General features: G+C 60.7%; 1 protein-coding gene across 1 annotated transcript in view; it reads right to left on the minus strand.

Moving 5' to 3' along the window:
* Positions 1-17,842, minus strand: part of TAFA5 (TAFA chemokine like family member 5) — a 34,457-nt gene extending 16,615 nt beyond the window's left edge. The window contains exon 1 of the mRNA XM_049771730.1: positions 17,715-17,842. Within this exon, the coding sequence (XP_049627687.1) occupies positions 17,715-17,835 (121 nt within the window). The 5' untranslated portion in view covers positions 17,836-17,842. The remainder of the gene's footprint in view (positions 1-17,714) is intronic.
* Positions 17,843-20,649: the final 2,807 nt, after the last annotated feature.

The raw sequence follows: 20,649 nt of genomic DNA on the forward strand, positions 1-20,649 counted from the left end.
GAGCCACCTGTTACTGGGCAATGCCAGGCCCCCAGGCATATTGTGGTGGGGCCACATGAGAGCGCCCCACACTCAACCACATGGTTTGCAACCAGCCAAGGAGATGACGGAGCTTCTGAGTGTCAGACTCCAGGAGTGTGAATCCCCCCTCTGCTGACTGCAGCTTTGACCTCAGTGAGGGCATGCACTGGCCCTGAAGTGGTACTCAGGCAGAGCCATGTGTCCCCAGGATCGAGTGGAATCTGCCATGGACACTCACCTGCCTCTCTGGCCTCCCTGGGATGGATGAGACTAGCCCTTCTTCTCCCCTCTCTCCAGCCAGGCTTCCTTTTGGTTTGGTTTCCTTCCCGAGATCCCAATTCTAGTGGCTGGTCCCCTCGTTTCATGGCGAAGACCCCAAGTTCCTTCCAACACTAGGTTGACCAAAGACCAAGGTGGGCTGTGCCATGGGTAAAGTGGGTTTGGAGGGATCAAGAATGAGAACAGGGGCTCTGATGCTGGCTGTGGGGAACCAGAGGGTTCCCACCCTTGCAGAAGTTCCACTGTGGCCAGTACAGGGAAGGTCAGGGGACACAGGATATCAGGTCACTGCAGGGTCAGGGCCGAGCTGGCATGGGAGATATGTCACAGCCAGGCAGGGCACTGGCAGAGTAGGGGTCCCCGGGGCCCTGAACCTTGCCACATGCAAAGACCCCCATGCTGGCTCAGGCCAGGCCTGGCTCTGTCTACAGCCAGAGTGACCCCAGAAGGAAGAAACCCCACCTGTGGGATCTGGGGGATGAAACAGGACAGTGCTCAGATGTAAAATAAAAATACATGAATTATGAGATTGCCCCAAACTCTGTTTCTAACCCTAGGCGGACGGGTCTGATGAAGCAGGGTAGGTAGCGGTGGAGAAATAATACCAAGCCAGTCAGGAGAGACATCAGAGGCAGTCTGCTTTTTGCCTCATGCTCCCTCAGTCCCCGCCAACAGCCAGAAGTACCCTTCCTTCCTCCCTCCCTCCCTCCCCCCTTCCTTCCTTTCCTTCCTCCCTCCCTCCCTCCCTCCCTCCCTCCCTCCCTCCCTCCCTCCTTCCTTCCTTCCTTCCTTCCTTCCTTCCTTCCTTCCTTCCTTCCTTCCTTCCTTCCTTCCTTCCTTCCTCTTTTTTTCTTTCTCTTTTGTTTTTGTTTTGGGGCCACATCTGGTGACTTTCAGGGGTTACTTCTGGTTATATGCTCAGAGATCACTCCTGGCTTGGGGGACCATTTGGGACTCCGGGGATCGAACCCAGTCTGTCCGGGATCAGCCTCGTGCAAGACAAATGCTCTACCGCTTTGCTATAGCTCCAGCCCCTCTTTCTTTATTTGATTCCAACCAATTCCCCAAACCAGGAGTGGGGAGGTCGAGTCAGATGCAAAAGTAACTATCCATTGGGCTTTTACATCTCAAAGGAAGAGCTTTAGGGAAAGAAGTTGGGGGACACCTTTGTTGAGGGTTTTAGCTAGGTTCACCTTCCACTCAGGTGTCTCCCCACAGACTCCGGTGGTGAAACCGTGAGGAGGACCCCAAAACAGAGGCCTCCTCCTTGTACCCACTCCTCGGCTGTGGCCCCTGCACTCATGCTCCCCTCCCTGCCCCTCACCCCTGCCCCAAATTCTTGGTCTGGACAGTTTCATGTTGACACCACACACCTGCTTCCACCTGGGCTGGCCCAGCTCCCAGACTGTGAGTCCCTCTGGGTCCCGCCCTTTACCTGCTAGGCTGAGCCATTTTTTTTTAAGTTCTTGGGTCACACCGAGGGGTTACTTCTGGCTCTGTGCTCAGAAGTTGCTCCTGGAAGGCTCGGGGGACCATATGGGAATCGAACCAGGGTCCGTCCTGTGTTGGCTGTGTACAAGGCAACCGCCATACAGCTGTGCTATTCTCCTGCCCCAAGGCTGGGCCTTAAACTCCATTGGTGCCCCAGCCTCTCTCGGGACTCGCCGCTGACCCCCAAGACTGGTTCCAGGGTGCTCAGAGGGCCTGCATCACAGCCGTGGGGCTGCTCCAAATAGCTTATCAATTATTGGGCCAGTGTGTGCTGGGAGCGGCATGCGTGCCGCAGTCTCTGCATTGATCACGGCTAATTGCTCCTCCCTAGGGTGCAGGATTGAGAAGCAGAGGGTGCCATGCTGTGCCCAGGGCCCAGCCCCACTCAACCAGCCCGCCTGCCTCCATGAAGCTTGCGGGGTCCCTGGGGTAAGGCACACCAGCACCCGCCACTTCAGGGGAGTCTCCAGCTATGCTCTGGGCTAAAGGTTGGCTGCAATTCCCAGCCCACCCCATCAAGGGGGATGTCCTGATGGGCCCCATCAGCAGAGCACTGGAGGGCAGATGTGAGGACTCTCGGGGGCAAGGGGAGCTCAGGCCAGGGGAGACAACAGGTGCAGGCCCCTGCGGGGACTCAGGAATGATGCCCTGGAAACCACCAGAACAGGGAATGAGGATTCTGTGCGGAGAGGACTCCAAACGCCGGCATGGGAAACACACATGGAGCCCCAGCCTAAAACCTATTCTCAGCACCCAGGAAATGGAAACCTCAAAGACTTGATCTGGTCCCGTGATGTTGTTAGTATTCCCAACTTTCTAGGTGAATGGGGTGGAAGGGGGGAAGGATGCACAATGGTGGGCACTGTCGTCCTTCTACTAGGCTCAGCCCCACCACCCCAGGGGCCCCTTCCCACAATGCCGGAGCCCCCTGTAAAAGTGAAGAATTTGTGTTACCAAAAGGCAGTTTGTCAGGGACCAGTTTTTGGGTCACACCTGGCAGTGCTCAGGGATTACTCCTGGCTCTGTGCTCAGAAGTCGCTCCTGGCAGGCTCGAGGACCATATGGGATATTGGTATTTGAACTGGGGTTCGTCCTGGGTTGGCCCGTGCAAGGCAAATGTCTTACCACTCTGGCCCCAGGTTCAGAGATTTCTGGGCCATCTTCAATGCCTCTCAACTGGTTAAAGACGAGGACTGGCCCAGAGGGACAAGGGACTTGGGACCAGGCTTCACCTGCCAGTTCCCAGGCCTCCTCTCTGCTCCGGCCCTGGGGCTTAGCAACGCCAGGAAATGAGGTGCTGAGCTGAGCTGGCAGCCAAACTTCTGCTCAGGGTTGGGGGAGAGGACAGAGGGTCACATTCATAAGGGAGAGGTCGACTCAGACACACGGATCTTCTATCATGGAGTGATCGCCTCAGACACGCTGGTCTCTTATTTTTCTATTTCTCTGCTTCAGTTTTGGCTCCTCTCGGGAGCTGGGGAAAAACAGTTTTCTCGACCATTCTAAATCTTCCCGTATTTATCAAACTTAGCTCATCTTCTGGCGGATTAATGCAGACTCCGGCAGAGTCTGGAAAACAAACTCAGAGCGAAGGAGCTGCGTCTGGCCAGCCGGTTCTGCTCAGCCCCAAGGGGTGGGGGGCAGGCAGGGGAGTGGCCCAGAGCATCCAGGATGCAGGCGAGACGTTTTGGGGTGCTGGATGCCCCACCTGATGCCAGATCCAGACCCTCACACACACACACCCAGCTCATGGGCCACACACTTGATGACTCCCATGGGGCCAGGGGACCAGCTGGAGAAACGTAGACCCCATTTCTGGGTGAAAGGCCCTGAGGGAGTTAAGGTGAGTGAGGGGGATGCACATGGCAGCATATCGCCGGGTCAATAGTGGACAGAACATGCGGTCCCCCATCATCGCAGGGACCACCACTGCAGGGTGATCTGGTACCCTCAACATCATGCAAGCTTCCAGACACCTCAGTGGGATGCAAATCCCTATTTGAGCTGTGGTCTATCAGGGGGATTGGCAGCAGCACCAGAGAGACGGCAAGAGGCCAGGGAGGGAGCACCCGGCTCCCAATCCCGAATCCCTGTAAACTGAGCTTGGCCGGTGCCTGGGTGCGAGCAGGGATAGGTGGGAGGGTCTGGGTGGATGGAGAATCCAGCCCCACCCGTCTTTGCAGCCTCAGAAGACATGTCCTCCCCCTTATCTCCCCATCCCCTGCTATGCTACAGAGCCCAAGCACCCCAAGGTCACCGGTGTCATACCAAGACTCAATTCAACATGGAGGACAGAGGGACACGAACACCACAGGGCAGGGGGACCCCACAGAGGTGGTACGAGCAAGGCTATGGGGGTTCTGGGGACTCCGCCTGGTACCAAGCATCATGTACTTGGCAGCTGTGAGGGAACGAGGCGGAGAACACACGTGCCCACCTCCAGCAGAACACTACCCACAGACCAGCCATGGGGACCAGGGGCCTGTGGGGGGCAGTGCAGAAGGACTGAGGACTCGCAGGCTATGCTCTCCAGGACTGTCTGTGGTGGGGTCCTTGCCTCATTTCCAGGGCATTCTGGAAAGTTCTGAGGCTGAGAGTCAGGTGACTCGCCAAAGTTGCAGGGCTAGCCGGGGTACCCCACACGCCACCTGCTACTTCCTGCCTAGCGTGTTCCCGACTCATGTTCCCTACTCAATTGCTCCCCCTGGATCTCTGCCTTGGGGATCCTGGAGCTCTGACCCCCCAGGACCCTTCTGGGGAGATGAGTGAATGAGCAGGACCCAGATGACTCGGCTGTGCTGGGGGATAGCCAGGCCTCTCCCACCCTCTTCCACCCACTGATCCTTCTGTGGTCCCACTCCACACTCCATCCATGGCGTCCACATCCCACAATGGCTGGTCCACACTGCTTGTTCTTGAAGCAGTCATTTGACCTATCTAAACTGGCTCACCGTGTCACTTGGTCCACACTGGCAAATTCACACTGCCCGTCCACACCTTTTGTTCACACTGGTCTGTCCATCTACATTACCATCCACCCACATTTTCTGTCCACATTGATTCATCCACACCGCTAGTAAATATTGGTCTATCCATACCACCTATCCATACCACATACCATATCCATGCCATGCGACCTGTATTTATTGGTCTGTCCACACCGAACCATTCACACCGGGCCATCCACGTCATCCTTCGCACGCTACCCTGTGCTGTGACCTCGGGGTGGGTGGCCCTGGGCTGAGGCACACCCACTGCCCAGGGAGACCCACAGGGCCCACGTGGCCATATGCCTTCACCTGTGTGTGCACGGCCGACCCTGGGATCAGGGAAGGCACTGGATGGCCCTACCCATGCACACATCTGACGTGGTTGGAGGGGCCAGTGGCTCAGGGCCAGCTGACGGCAGTGTCACCCACAAATGACAAGGGCATCACACGCCTCCTCCCTCAGATCTGCAGCCCTGTCGCACACTTGATGTCATTGTTAATTTTTCCTAATGACACATTCAAGAAACAAAGCAAAACAAAAGAACCATCAACTCAGCATTTAGAACAACATATTTTGACAGCATATTTTTAAACTAATTCCCCTCTCCCAATGAAAGTGCCGCCTTGCAATCTTTTTAAGTCTGTTCGGAGACCGACATGATTATCTCATTCTTCTCACAAGAAAGACACCCAGTCCGCAGTGGCAGCGTGCGCCCCATGCCAAATCCCTGCCACCACTGTGCCTGGGGCCTGCAGGGCAGAGGATGGCCCCGAGAGATGACATGCCCAGGAGGGGACTCGATTCATAGAGCTCATCCTCATCTGTCCTGTGCCCACCACCGGCACCAGAATGGGCTCTACCATCCTAGGCCTAGGCAGCTCCGTCACCCATGGCAGGGTGACTCTCCCACCCAGGGTAGATAATCAGCTCCATCACCCAGGTCAGGACAAGCTCCATCATCACCCAGAGCCAGGACAGACTCGACCACTTGGGGCACAGTGGCTCCATCATCCAGGGGTCAGGGCAGGCTCCATCACCCAGGGGCCAGGGTAGGCTCCATCACCCAGGGCAAGGTGGCTCTATCACCATGGATCAGGACAGGCTCCATCATACAGGGTCAGGACAAGCCCCATACCCAGGGTAGGGTGGCTCCATCATCCACACATGGGTGGCTCTATCATCCAGGGGCGGGTTGGACTCCCATGACCTAGGTCTGGGCAGTTTCATCATCCAGGCAGGGCTAGCTCCATCATTCAGGGAAGAAATGGCTCCATCACCCAGGCACGGGTAGTTCCATCATCCAGGGCTAGAGCGACTCCATCACTCAGATAGGTATGGCTCTATCACCCAGGACAGGGCAGGCTCCATCCCCCCACAGCTGGGCAGTTTTATCACCCAGGCAGGGCTGGCTCCATCATCTAGATCTGGGTGCTTCCTTCACCCAGGGTCAGGGCAGTTCCATCTCCCAGAGTAGGTCAGTGGCATTACTCAGAGCAGGGCTGGCTCCATCACACAGATTAGAACTTGATCCATTACATAGGACCAGGACAGCTCCATCACCCAGGGCCAAAGTAGGTCCCTTGCCCTGAACCAGAACAGGCTCCACCACCCAGGTCCAGAATAGGCTCTATCGTCTAAGACAAGGTCCACTACTCAGGGTGGCTCCATCATCCAGGACTAGGGTTGCTCCCTAACCCACAGCAAGGGCGGCTCCATCACCCATAACAGCTCCATCACCTATGGCCAGGCTAGAAGTGGACAAAGATCCCGGAAGGTGCCACCTGCTTTCATTGCTGCTAGCCTTTGGTGCCATGGTGAGGGGGCCAGGCCTTGCTCCTAACCAAAGTATGGGCAGCCTCCAGCCCACACTCCTGGGAGCAGCTGCTTAGGAAGGCCCCATTTCCATCTGCACCCCAAGGTGACACCTAGTCTCCTGCCCCCAGTCATACAGAGTCACAAAAAACAGGGCGTTTTGCCCCACCAGAGCCAGAGCGGGGGGGGGGGGGGGAGTAGGACTTACTCCTGGTCAAAGGCCCCGCAGAGATGCAGAGACAGAGGATGTCTCACTGCTGCCACCCAGACAGCTCAACAGTGCCCAGCACTGTAGTTTACAGAGGTGCTGCGGAAGTTCAAGGAACATGGACAGAGCCACAGCTGGTGGGTGAAGGAAAGGCAGCAGCCCCTCTCTAGAACTGTCCAGACTGGACTTGCTTCCCCTAGGCGAGGAGGCCTGGACCTGTGAGGTCACTTGCTGCAGGACGGGCTGAACCCCAACCTGGCCTCACTCCCAATTCAGTGGTTCCAGCCTGAGGGGCCTGGTGGTCTCATCTGGGACCCGCACCTCCAAGATCAGCTGCCACAGAGTCAAGGATACACAGTGGCTGTGGACACACTCAGGGGACACACACGGCGGCCACGGATACACTCGGGGGGCACACCCCCACATGTCCAGTCTTGAGGGTGAGGATCACCTCAACAGGGTCCCCCCTACCCTGTGACCATGGGACCAGGAGAGACTCAGCGTGGTCATTGAGGGGTGGGGTGAGGCAAGCCGGAATTTGGGGACACAGTGGCTGCTCAGGCATCTTCGGGGACTCAGCTGGTAAAACACCTGCCCTGGGCACCCCGAATCTTGCCTCCATGTGCAACCCCAGGCCAGTCACCCGGGACAGCAGGAGCATTGAGTGTCCAAGTCAGTTCTCTGTGATCAAATCTTCCCGTCATCCTCTCCCGTGTACCTCGGCCAGAATCATGACTCTCGGGTCCCACAAGACACGCACCAGAGCTGCCACTTGGGGCACAGACTTTGGGGTGTAGAAAAGCAGCCTGGAGCAGGGACAGGAGAACCGTGTCCCAGTCCTGACAGGCAGATTAGGGCGCGAGGACCCCAGAGCCATTCTGAGTGAACACACGAGGTGCCCGGAGCAGCGAGGGGACCCCAGCCTCGCCTCCTACAAACAGGTAATGAAATTTCAATTGAATCTGGTTTAGAAGTATTTCCCTTTTGACACGGTGTCTCGGTATCTCGGTGTAGAAGCATCGCAGGGGGAGTGACTCACCTTCCAGCGAGGGAAAATTACTCTGTCGCTTTCGATTCCTCTGAGTCCCGGACCCTGGCCACCCCCCCGGGAGCCGAGCCCGGGGTCGACCTCAAAGCCTGCTGATGGCAGCGGGGGACCCTGTGGGAGCTTAGCCAGGGAGGACTGTGTTGACTTGGCCTGGGAGGACCGTGGGGACTCTGGGGAGGATCGTAGAGCCTTAACTGGGAGGACTGCGGGGATTCAATGGGAAGGACCGTAGGGACTCGGCAGGGAGGATGAGGATCATGGGAAAGCGTTAGGGAAGGCTACTGGGACTTAGCCAGGGAGGACTGTGGGAACTCAGCTGGGAGAACCATGGGGCTCGGCGCAGAGGACTGTAGGGACTCCTCAGGAAAGACTGTAAGGACTCTGCAGGGAGAACCATTAGGACTTAACCCAGGAAGACCGCAGGAACTCTGCTGGGAGGATCATGGAAGGAGGACTGTGGGGACTTGGCGGGCAGGACCAGAGAGACTTAATGGGGAGGACCATGGACTCAGCCCAGGAGGATTCTAGAGACTCAGTGAGAACTTAACGAGGGAGGACCAGGGGACTTGATAGGGAGGACTGTTGCCTTGAGGATTTGGTGCTGCAGCCCCCCAGCTCTGGCCTCCCCTTTTCTGTCCCCCCCTTCAGCACCCAGGGGCCATCCCCATCTCAAGGGAGGGTGGGGCTGGTCTTTGCTAGGGGTGCTTTACTCCCTGACAGACCAGCCCCAGACCTGCCACAAGGGGTGAGTGACACAGACAGGGTGCCATAAGGTACCAGAGAATACCATGCACAAGAGGGGACCCCAAACTCTCTCGGCAGCTCCGGGGCAGCCCCTGTGGGACAACAGGCCTCAGAGTTTCAGGCGGCCTCTGCTTGCTGGGCCCAGCGAGGAGGTGACCAGAGTCCCAGCTCGGCAGCCGGTCCCCCGGGTGCTGGCCGGGCCCTGGGCTCCCGTCTCTGCCGCTCCATTAGCAGGGACAAAGGGCCTTTTCAGCGCCTGCCTCGTCACATGTGAGCAGGACCCGCCAGAACCGGGCTTGGCCAGGCCTGGAGGCGCCACCGGGCTGGGGGAGGGGAGTGGGGCTGACCCACGGGCTGCAGGGCGACTGGCCCGGGCCTGGCTGACCCCCACCGCTGGGCCAGAGATCAGCAGCAGGACACGGGTGGAGGGTTGGGGGAGGTGCGGGTGCTCTCCCTCAGCCCTGCCAGGAGGCTCTGAGCAGCTGGGACCAGCCAGGACAGAGTCCAGATGTAGGTTCTGGAAGGACCAAGGGGTGGGGCAGAGAGGGCGGGGCTGGAGGAGCGGGAGGGTGGAGGAGGGGAGAACACAGAGCAGGGTGGGGGCCCCCAGGGCTCAGCACACAGCAGAGCATTTGGGGTCTCCCAGCACTGGCCCTGCTGGGGTGGGGGAACAAACACTCAGGGCTGAGGGAGACCTGGAGTCTGAGGCAGCTTTTGGGGTGTTGTTCTCCAGGGTGGGGACAGTGGGGGCCACAGGCAGGTGCTCTGGGGGTGTCTGGGTGGTGCCTGGGGCCAGAACTCGGGCTACCCTGTCCCTTCAGCAGCCCTAACATCCTCCAGGGCTCGAACCTGCACTCATCCACACCAAGGCTGCAGGGACCCAGGAGGGACTGAGGGGACTGAGGGGGACTCTGGGCCCAGCTGCCCTGCCCCCCTGCGTCAGCTCCTCCTCTTCATCTCCTACACCACACTCCTGCAATCCTGCCTCTGTCAGAGTCCCCCACCAGTCTAGCCCCCTAGCTGGTGACCCCAGGTCCTTCCGAGGTTTCCCCACCCAGCCCCGTGACTCCACCCACTCTGCTCCCCATCAGGTCAGGTGTGGGTGGAAGTGGGTGGGGAGAGGAAGGAGGGAGGGAACCAGAGAATGAGGTACAGGAGCAGAGACGGGTAGGGTCCCTGGTGGGCCTGGGCTTGTCCTGGCTGGTACCCTGGTTAGTGCCGTTCTGGGAGGGGGCCGTAATGGGGCAGCGGAGATGCGGAGCAGAGCAGCCTCTCAGGGTCCACCCGGTGGTCTTAGAGTCTCAGACCCGCATGGAAGGTTCGAGCTGGACTCTCGGCCATGATGGGCCAGAGATGAGGAAGGCAGATGGAACCAGCACACAATCTACTACTGTATCCAGCATCTGCAGCCAGGCTGCCTGCCTGAAGGAGTCTGGAACCTCCCTGGGACATGGAGAGGAGGTCTGAGGCAGGGATCAGAGCGAACAGGAAAGAGGGCCCAGACTGCCCAAGTCCCCCACATCCCTTCCCCAAAATCAACAGTACAACAGCTCCCAGCAAAACCGTGAAGATTTGGGGAAGACGGGGACACTCAGGGACTCTAGTGGACACTGGGGCATAGAGAATACAGGGGACACAAGAGACTAGGTGGACAAGGACCTAGAGATGAAAGGGAGACAGAACCAGGGACTTGGAGATACAGGGACTCGGGGTACTTGGGCATTCGGTGGCATGTTCCTGAGATACCAGCTCCACAGCTGAGGGCAGCAGCAGTGACCCTGGCGGTCTTGGCATGGACAGGCTAGACTCAGTCCCCGGGGAGTGACCCTGTGACTGACACGGGGGAGGGCACCTCCAGGAATTGGGTGAGCCAGGGGCTCACCTGCCGGGCACTGAGGAGAATGGGGGCCTATCCTCCACCCTATGGGGGGCAGGCACTGCTAAAATATGGCAGAGCTGGACCCATTTCAGCCCTTGGCATGGCTTCCTCACAGCCAGATCCCCAGCTGCGCAGTGCGGCCAGAAACAGCCCTATGAGCACGGCACCTGGAGCTGGGGACCCCGGTGCACAGACCCCAGAGTTCAGAGACCCCAACACAGAGACCCCTGGTGCACAGAGACGATGGTGCATGGAGATCCCGGCTCACAGAGACCCCCCCCACAAACTGAGATGTTGACACACAAAAACCCCAGCTGGGAGCGCAGAGAGCCCCCCAGGATGCTAAGACATTGATGCACAGAGACCCCGCACACAGAGACACTGGCACAGAGATACAGCACGAGGAGACCCACTCATCCCATGATGGCTGCGCTCCTGTGCCCTCCTGAACCGAGACATCTGGGCAGTGACGCAGGTGGGGGCCTCAGTCTCGGGGAGCAGGTGACTCACGTCCGGGCCGTGTGCAGGGATGCGGGCAGCAGGAACAAACCCATAGGCCCCCAAGCACAGGCCTTTGCGGAAGGAAACTGGACCTGCAGTCGGAGACTGTCTGTCCCAGAGGCTAGGGCTCCCTGCAGCCCCACTGGTCCCAGGGTCAGGACTGAGTGCCAGGCAGCCTCTGCAGCACCCCCAACCCTTGTCCGGGGAAGACTGAGGAAGGGTCCTCCTGAGGTGTGGTGGGGGTGCCAGGCAGGCATGAGGAGCGTTTGGGGTGTGGGGCTGCGCCTTGATGCCAGACTCCAGGCACCCATCCCATGACATTCCTGACTGAAGAACAGCAGGCCACCCCCTTGGCTAACCCAGAACCAGGCCTGGGACTCAGTGATGCCAGGTAGAAAAAGGGGTACAGGGGACCCTAGGGGGGAGTGGATCCCTGAGGAGAAGATGGATAACTGGAAGGAAGGTGTATCTTGTGGAAGGTGTGAAGCCTCATCCCCCACCCTTTCTCCCTAGGTAACTTGACCTTACTGCAAGACCCCGCCCATTCCTGGGAGGGGTCTTGGAAAAGGTAGATAAGGCCTTTGACCCAGGGGATTAGGGGCTTTTGGCCTTTTGCCAGCATGGAGGTCAAAGGGAAGATGGCTGAAAGGAGTTAAGATGCAGGGCTAGCGAAGAATGGCTGGGCTTGAAAGGTTATGATATAGGCCACACATGTGTTGGATGGGGCATGAATAAAGTTGATGCTTCCTGATGCCTGTCTCTGGATGAGTGATTCCGACGTTCACCTAAACCTGGGACCCGCCAGCTGAATGGGGTTTCGGAGCCACGTGGCCTGGGGTGGCAGAAAAAGATCCCTCCATCCATCCATCTCCATCCACCACCATCGTTAATTATTTAATGCTACAAGGTGCACATATGGTGTACATGTGTGCACATGAACGCACACACTGCACATATATGCACTATACACACGTGTACACGTGTGGACATGTGTTTATAACATACCCTATGATTCCATGTGGTCTGTGCCTATATCTCTCCCTATACATACACATGTGAGTGCTTTGTGTACATATGTTCCTGTGAGTGCTACGTGCATTCGCGTGGATGCCTGTACCGTGTGCATGTGAATGCCGTGTACATGTTGTGTGCATATTTGTGAGCTCACAACTGCTTGGCCCCACACACATGCCAGTGTGTTCAGTGACTTGTGATCCACATACATGACTGTGCACGAGCACCCATGTGCATGCGTAGAGGTGTCCTGTGCTCATCCATGTACATGTGAACGTGTGACTTCACAAGTGTATGGGGTATGTGTGCCATGGCCTCATGAGAGAGGGTGCCTATCAGAGCAGTTCCCCCGGGCTCCCGGCACTCCTGACTGACCCAACAGCACCCACAAGGACCTTGGCCGAAGACCCGAAGATTCCGAGTGGGGGGCGGCCAGGCGCTGGCTCCAGACCAAACCGAGTGCGGTGCTGACACGGGTGGGGGGGCTCCGTGTCTGTCTGGGAAGCAGCCGGCAGAGAAAGTGTAGCGACACCCCGCCCCCACAGCAGAACCTTCCAACTGCGCCAGCCAGCCAGCTCACACCAGGCTGGCATGCATGTGGTGGGAGCCAGCCTTCGGGGACGCTGTCCCCCGCCCCCCGCCCTGAAGCCAGAGAGTGAACAGGTGCGAAGGGGCCAGGACCCACCTTGGTTCCTTCCGGCCAGGAGGCACCAGGACCAAGGACGGGCACAATCAATGCCACTGGGACAGGAGCTGCCAGGGATAGCCAGTGGCCAGGTCTGAGACATCCCGGGGAGCGTGGGGCGAGCCCCTGCCACCCAGAGGGAAGGGGCCGAGTACTGCTGCACCCACCCAGTGTGTGTTTCCTCCCGTGCTTTTGGGAGAGGAGGGAGGGGATCTTGCGGGGGGGGGGGTGTGGTACCAGGAGGCTGGTACTAACCACACCAAAGATGCTTTCAAGGTCTAGGGACAGGACAGGAGTCATAGCACAGCAGGGAGAGTATTTGCCTTGCATGTGGCCAGCCAGTCCCATCCCTAGCACTCTGTGTGGACCCTGAGCACCCACAGGAATGATCCCTGAGTGCAGAGCCAGGGGTGATCCCTGAGCACAGCTGGGAGTGGTCCCCAAACAAACAAAAAGTATAGGAACAGCTAATGGGATTCTGCCAGGGTTCCCCACCTTCCCAGCCAGAGATCCTCGGCTGTCAGCTCCCAGATCTGTTTTTAGGGTGCATCTCTCCATCGGGGTGAGGCCTGAGGCCGCCCCCCACTGAACTACATCTGTACAGGTGTTAACACCCAGGATCGGACCAAGACCCCACTGGCCCCACCCTGACCATCTGGCTAGCCCCCACCTGCCCATCACCATTGGGCCGCACCATCACAGGCCCCACACCACCATCTGGTCACACCCCGAAATACCCCACCCACCAAATGGCCACGCCCCCACTGGCTCTGTCCAAGTCCTTCAATTCTGTCCACTCTCCCAGGCACCTTTTATTTCTTGGGGTTTGGAGGCCACATCCTGAGGTACTCAGAGCGTCTCCTGGCTATGCTCACGAATGGTAGCTGCTATGCTATGCCAGCTCTCCCGTCTGTCCCAGGAACAGCAGTACAATGTGGGCAGGAGCCTGTCAGGGGCAGGCAGGAAGGGAGCTATGCATTGGGGAACCCTGTGTCTGTCTGGGGAACCCTCTGTCTGCACTGGTGTGTCTGTACCTGTCCAGCCCCTCCCTTCTGCGCTCAGCATGGGCAGCTCCTGGCACTGGCTGGTGCACTGTCTGGTCTGTGGGTCCCTGCGTGCTGGTGGGACTTTCTCTCAGAGACCAGTGGGTAGTTTTAGACCCACCACTGAGGACCAGGCATCATGGACAGCTCTGGGGGACAGTGCTTCTGCCCCATCTGTTCAGGTACTCCCACTCCCACCTGTGCGGGTGCTCCCACCCCATCTGTATATAGGTGCTCCAGCTCCCATCGGTGCAGGTGTGTTCCTGCTCTCATCTGTATACATGCTCCCACCCCATCTGTTCAGGTGCTCCCTCTCTAATCTGTGCCAGTGCTCCTGCTCCCCACCTGTGCAGATGTTTCCAACTCCTGAACTGTGAGATGGTGCTCCCGGCCCTCCAGCTGGTAGACACTGGGGGTGTGCCCATTGGCAGCTGGCAGGCGTGTCCCAAGGGTCCTCAAAGAGCCGGCCCTTTGTTGGGGGCATGAACAGTCGCAGGTGGGTACCAGCTGTCACCAGCGTGTCTGGGGTGGCCCCGAAGCCCTCACCACACTCGCCTGACACCCCAGAGCAGCGGGGTCGGTGTGCTGCCCATAGGAGGCTTCAAGGGTGGCAGAGCCAAAAGGGCGCCTGGGACTTGGGGCTCCTGCGGGCTACGGGGCTGTGAGTGATGATAGTGTGTGGCAGCGCTGCAAAGACGACCTAGACTGGGGGCTCCCTCTCAGCAACCCACCCCCTCCCGCCCCAGCCCCGGTCCCGCCCGACTGTCACCCCGCGCTCGGTGACAGGTGGCATTCTGTCGAGGTCATTAACTCCCGAGCACCACATTTTAATGCAAAAATGAGCCCTTGGAAGTACACGCAGCTGCGAAGCTATATAAAGCAATGGGGATTTTAATGTTTTGCTTTTCTTCCCTTTTCTAGTGCCACATTATCATCACATTCCCCCATAATTACACCCATAAAAGTCACCTGAAGATGCTCGGCACCACCCAAGTTCGGCTCCCGGAGTCGCGGGCGCAGACACCCACACTCCCCGCGGCGGGCAGGCGGGCTGGCACCCTGGCCTGGGGCCGGGTGGGGGAGCAGCACAGCACCGCAGGAGGAGGAACCCACGTGGGGGCGTCTCTGGAGAAGGGAGAGGGCAGGCTGCAGGGGGCAGCCGGGTGCTCCGGAGACAGGCAGGGACAGGGCCCAGAGTGAAGAAGTGATCGTGGCCTTGAGGGGAGACAGCCCGGCCCTGTGCAGAGGCGGCCCGGGATAGCATCAAGACAGCCAGGCAGGGCCATCTCTGCGGAGTGTTCTCCGGGCACCATGTGACCAGCAGGAAAGGGGCGCCCTGGAGTCCTGAGCTGCCAAGGACTCTGCTTCTCAGGACCCAAGGCACGAAGACAGTTGTTGTGTGTAGATCTCGGCTGGCTCTGGACCTGCAACTCCCCCAAAGGACAGACCCTGAGTCCACACGGGACAAGCCATCACAGTGATCGACTCCTTGAAACGTCCCACCCCCAGTGTCACATCTTGTCTTGTCCTCTTGTCCTCCTGCCCTGTGGGCTCTGTCCCTCCCCTTCCTGTGCCCTCCAGGCCACCAATCCATGTGGAGTGGGAGCAGACAGACCCACGTGGCCCCCTCCCTCTCAGCCCTGCTACTGCCTCATAGAGCTGCGGCCAGGAGGACTGAGCCGACCCAGGAGGGCCCGGTCAGTTCAGCACCTCAACTTCCCCATCCCCAGATACCCCTGTTCCACACCAGAGGAAGAGGCAGAGTCCCCGGATGCAGGCGGAGGTGGGGCGGGTGATGGGGAGAAGGAGGCCACGGATGTCAGACCAGAACCACGGAGCCACTAATCCTTCCCGGCGTGTCCTTCCCCACCACAAGCCGGAGTCTCTATAGCAACTCACCTCATTGGGGTGCAGGGCCCCCTCTGGCCAGAGGGGGGAGCCCGGCCCCTGGAAAGTAGCAAGCCGCCTGCAGCTTGCAGGCCCAGAAGTTCTCCACCAGAACCGAAAACCAGGCCAGGACAGAACCCAGCTTTCTCTGCCACGCTGGGGCAGGCAGAGAGACCCCCAGGCCGCCGTGGAGCGCAGAGGGAACGCAGAGGGGCTGGGGGAGGGCACGCTGGGCGCAGGGCTGGAGGCCTGCAAGGCTCCTTGGCTCTTCCTCATCAGAAAGACAAATGCATCTGCTTCCCCAGCAGAAACATGCGGGGCAATAAAAATCCCCGCTAGTCACAAACACCATTTGCAGACACTGGCCCAGGCCCAACCGGGGAGAGGGGGAAACCGGGGAGCCGTCTCAGCTCAGAAGGTTCTGGTTGTGTCCCGTGGAGCCCATGGGGAAGAAAGTCGCTCTCGGGCCGGACGGCACCGACCTCGGTGCGTTATCGTGACGTCTGCCTTGCATTTTGGTGAAATGCTTTAATTTCTTTCTCCGACGCATTGCTGGTGTAATGGGGTGTGTCCGAGAGCTGTTCTCCCTGTCAGGGGCTGCACTCGGCGGAGATGGAGAGGGCCGTAACCACAGGGTGCGCCGGCCTCTGTGATTCACGGGGCCTGCCACCCGGAGAAGGAGCTTCCCCCACCTCCCCACACCCGCCCCGGGGTCCTGGTCCCGCTGTGGACACCCCTACAACCTCGGGGCTCGGGTTCTGGGTCAGCGAGGAGACTGGGCAGCGCGGGTCCGTGCAAAGGGACGTGGATGGGCACACGCACACATGGGCCCAGCCTTGGGGGACGGGAAGGGGTGTCGGTGTCAGCCGAGCCTGGTGAAGCAGAAACCTGCAGCCTAGGCTGAGCTGAGCTGAGCCGGGCTGGGGGCAGAGCTGCCCGGCAGGGTGGCAGAAGGGACTGTGCCAGGATAAGCAGCTGATCTGCCTCCGTCCCAGCTGCCCCCTGCCAACCTGCGGTCTGGGCTTCCCGGATGCTGCGGCCAGAGCCAGCGGGGGCTGGGGACGCAGCCGGCCCCTTGCCCACCCAGCTGGTGCCAGGGACGGAGCCGCCAGAGAAGTCCAGCCCCGGGCTGCCTGGCTGTGGTGGGCTCCGGCTGGTGCCCCCACGGGCCTCTGGGACTTCGGGGCCAGGCAGCCAGTGTTTCTTGCACCCGCGGCTCCCTGTGGCCAGTCCGGCAGCCTGGTGGACAAGGGTCTGAGCATCCTGGAGGGGCGGGGGTGCAACCACCACAGGAGCGGCCCCTGTCCAGGGATATGGGGGGCCCTGGCGTGGCCAATCTGCAGGCAGCGAAGCCAGCCCCTGAGGGTACGGCGGTGGCCGTGGCCGGGTCAGGCGCTGCTTCTTCATGATTATTTGGGGGGTCACAAAGGATCCGCCTTCCCCTGCACCCCGGTGCCTGGTGCCCGGGGCTTCTGCATGTGACAGGCGCTCCGGGAACACTCCTGCCCTACCACCCGCCGGATGGAAGGGACCTGGATGGAGCCCGGCCGTGCAATGGGTGGTGATGGGCGATCCTGCCCAGGGCACTGACCGCTCCCAGCAGCTGGGACCCGCCGAGCCCCCTCCCCGAGACCTAACTCTCGGCGGCGGCGGCGGCGGCGTCACTCCCACCTCCCCGCGCCAGTGCCCGGCCCGGCGCGGACAGATCTCAGCCCGGGAGCGCATTCGGGACCCCGGGACCCCCAACACCGTCCACCCCAGCGCCCGCTGTCTGGGGCGCCCCGATCGCGCGCAGCCGCGGCCCCCGTTCTCCGAACACGGCGCGGGGGTGGGGAGGTGGGGAGAGCTCGGGGAAGGGAGCAGCCCTGCCAGCCTGCCTGCCTGCCTGCCTGCCTGGACGCCCGCGGGCCCCGCTCGCGCTCCGGGCTCGGCCCCCGGGTGGGTCCCCCCGGCCGGGCCGGGCCGCGCTGCGCCGCGCTGCGCTCCCGTGGGCGCCGGGGCCCGGAGCCGGTTCCGGAGGCGCCCCCCATCCCATCCCATCCCATCCCATCCCATCCGGAGCCGGGCCTGGGGTCCGGGTCCGGGCCCGGGGGCCGGGGCGCGGTACTCACTGCAGTAGGCGAGGAGCAGGCCGGCCAGGATCACGCACGCCCAGAAAGTTGAGGCCATGCCGGGCAGGGCCGCCGGGGCGGGCGCATCGTGCCGGGGGCCGGTCCGGGGCGACGGCGCCATGGGGAGCCGGCCGGGCGCCCGCGCGCGCGGGGGGCGGCCTGTCGCGCTCAGCGGCCCGGCCGGGGCCTGCCCGCGCCCCCGCGCCCGCCTCCACGTGCGGGGGGCCCCGCGCGCGCCATCGTCCGCCGCCGCCGCCGCGCCCGGCCTCGGCCCGCCCGGCCCCGCCGCTCGCTCGATCGCCCGCTCGCTCCCCGCTCGCTCTGGGCGTCGCTCCTGCGCGCCCCGACACCGGCCCCGAGCGCGCCGCGCCCGAGCAGCGCGTCCCCGAAACGCGGGCGGGCGGGCGGAGGCGAGGCTCGGATGGGATGGAGGGACGCAGGGGACGCGGCGCGGGGCCTCTGGATGGCGACAGAGACGCTCGCCCGCCCGCGCGAAGTTGGCGGCCACCGACAGGCCCGGAGGGCGAGCGCGCGCGCGCCCGCCCGCCTCTGGGCCAGGATGGAGAGGTCCGAGGCGCAGGCTGGGGGGCTGAGCGCGGGGCTGGGGTGGAGGGGGAGCGGGGCCCCTCACCCAAGGGGACACGCTGGAACCGCCACCGAGCACCCACGCGGACCCCTTAGCGTGGACACACACACACACACACACACACACATACACACACACACACACACACACACACACACACACCACACACACACACCCTCAGCCTCGGCACCTCTGTTTTGTGCGGCGGCTGCGGTATGGGTGGGTTGGGTTGGGCTGGAGGGGCAGTTCTTGGCTTCTCCCCCAGCCCAGGGCCTTGTTTGGGTCTCTTTGTGGGACCTACGTGGGGTCTGTGGGGGGACCCAGGAAAGAGTAGCTTCTGCACCCCCGAAATGGTGATCAGCTCCGTTTGCACCTCCATTGCTGTCTATCTGCAAAGCCCGCTTCTTGCCCAGCTGGGAGCTGTGGAGCCTGTGACCAACCCCTCTGCCCATCGGGCCCTCGCAGGACCACTGGACCGGCTTCTGCACAGGAGCCTGGGTGGAGGGCTCCCCCCCCCCCACACACACACACCGTGCTGTCCTGGGGCTGCTCAGAGCCTGAGTGGGTGCGGTGGGCCGAGGCCCTGGGAGGTGTCTGACCCAAGAGTTCAGCCTGCTGGTCAGCAAAGAGGAGCAGGCACCGACTCGAACCCGGTCAGCGGGATCAGTGTACACCAGGATACACAGCACAAACAGGTGCGCATTTATCTGCAGAACTGAAATGTGTCTGTTCATGCCATGCACCTATGTGTCCACACCCCACACACCTGTGTCCACAACCCACACACACGTTTCCGCCACCAACACACGCACAGATCTACAGCCCACGTACGCACACATTTCCACAGACTTCTTGTGCATACTCATCTCCACAGCCCACACATGTGTTCACAGCCCCCATTACACACATGTCCACAGCCCACATGTGATATACATGTAGATAGCCCACACATGGCACACCCCACATGGACACGTGTTCATAGCCCACACAAACACATATATACCATATAAACCCACCCCACCCCACCCCACACCTGCACACACATCGCACCCCTCCAGTGGGTGGTGGGTGGTGGCTAAGGCGAGGAACCAGCCGCCATGGTGGGGGAACTCCAGGGTGAAACTCCAGGGTGAACTCCAGGGTGAAATGCCTTGGTGGGGTCTCGTCGGGGACCCAACACTGAAGTTCCCTGGCTGAGTATCTTGCCAGGAGGGAACTTTGGGGCCCTGGAAGGGGTATCCCCAAGTTCTGAAAGCTCCTGCCCATGGACAGAGAGAAGTGTCCCAGGGCGTAGGGGCGTCTGAGCCCTAGAGGGGTTGGAAAGAACTGGGCAGAGTGTCCTGGCCTGGGCAGCTCCTCCAACCACACGTGTCCACATGCCTGGCTGGGTGAGGCTGGTGTGTCCCATAGGTCCCTGGAGTCTCAGAGAGCTGGGGTGGAGGGATGGACCAGCTCAGGATGTTGCTTAGTAACAGGATGCTCTGAGGTCAGCATCCAACAACCTTCCAGAGCATCCTTGTGATTGGCTGGCGTGGGTTGTCCGTGGGTGCGATTGGCTGGTTTGGCTGCAATTGGCTGGTTTGAGTGGCCTACGGCTGTGATTGGTTGGCTTGGGTTGCCTGCGGCTGCGATTGGCTGGTTTGGAAGGCCTGTTGTTGTCATTGGCTGGTTCTCCTTTCCACCAGAAACTGTGGAAGATTCTGGCCAAGCCACAAGGGACTTCCTCACGAGTAGCAGCCCAGGCGGACAGTGGTGGACCAGGACATCCTGGTTTCAGCCCATCCCAGGCCATCTTCACAGGGGCGCTGAGACCTGGGGGCCACAGAGGAGGCACCCCGCCTAGGGAATATGGTGGGGCTGCAGAGGTGTGGATGCCTCTTTCCTGCTGTTCCCAGCTGCCCTGCACCTCACAACGCATACAGGGAACCTGGAGTTGGTCTCTTAGTTGGGCCAGATGCTGGGGGGCTTCCCAGAGACCGTGAGGGCCAGATGATGCTCTGGTGGCAATTTGGGGTTCTCTGCATGCAGCCTGGGGTCAGAGCTCATGAGATGCCCTTGACCCCATAGTGATGGATGGACAAGTTCTGGAGATTCTAGGTGGAGCCAGAGTCAGGACGCTGGGGGAGGCCGAGGGGAAGCGACTCACCCAGTAACTGCACAGGGGGACCTAGACCTTGGGGGCCAGTGGGACCAGGTCGCCTTCACAGCCCTCGAACATCCACTGACCCTTGCATGGGACAGAGACCATCCGGAAGCTCTGTCCCCAGGAAGCTCAGGGCCTGAGTTTGCAGCTGTCACCCGGCCTCCTCTCCGGGTCAATCCGTTGAGTGAAGGAAAACCCAGAATGGG

Source organism: Suncus etruscus, chromosome 4, assembly GCF_024139225.1.
Source record: "Suncus etruscus isolate mSunEtr1 chromosome 4, mSunEtr1.pri.cur, whole genome shotgun sequence".
Taxonomy (NCBI): Eukaryota; Metazoa; Chordata; class Mammalia; order Eulipotyphla; family Soricidae; genus Suncus; species Suncus etruscus.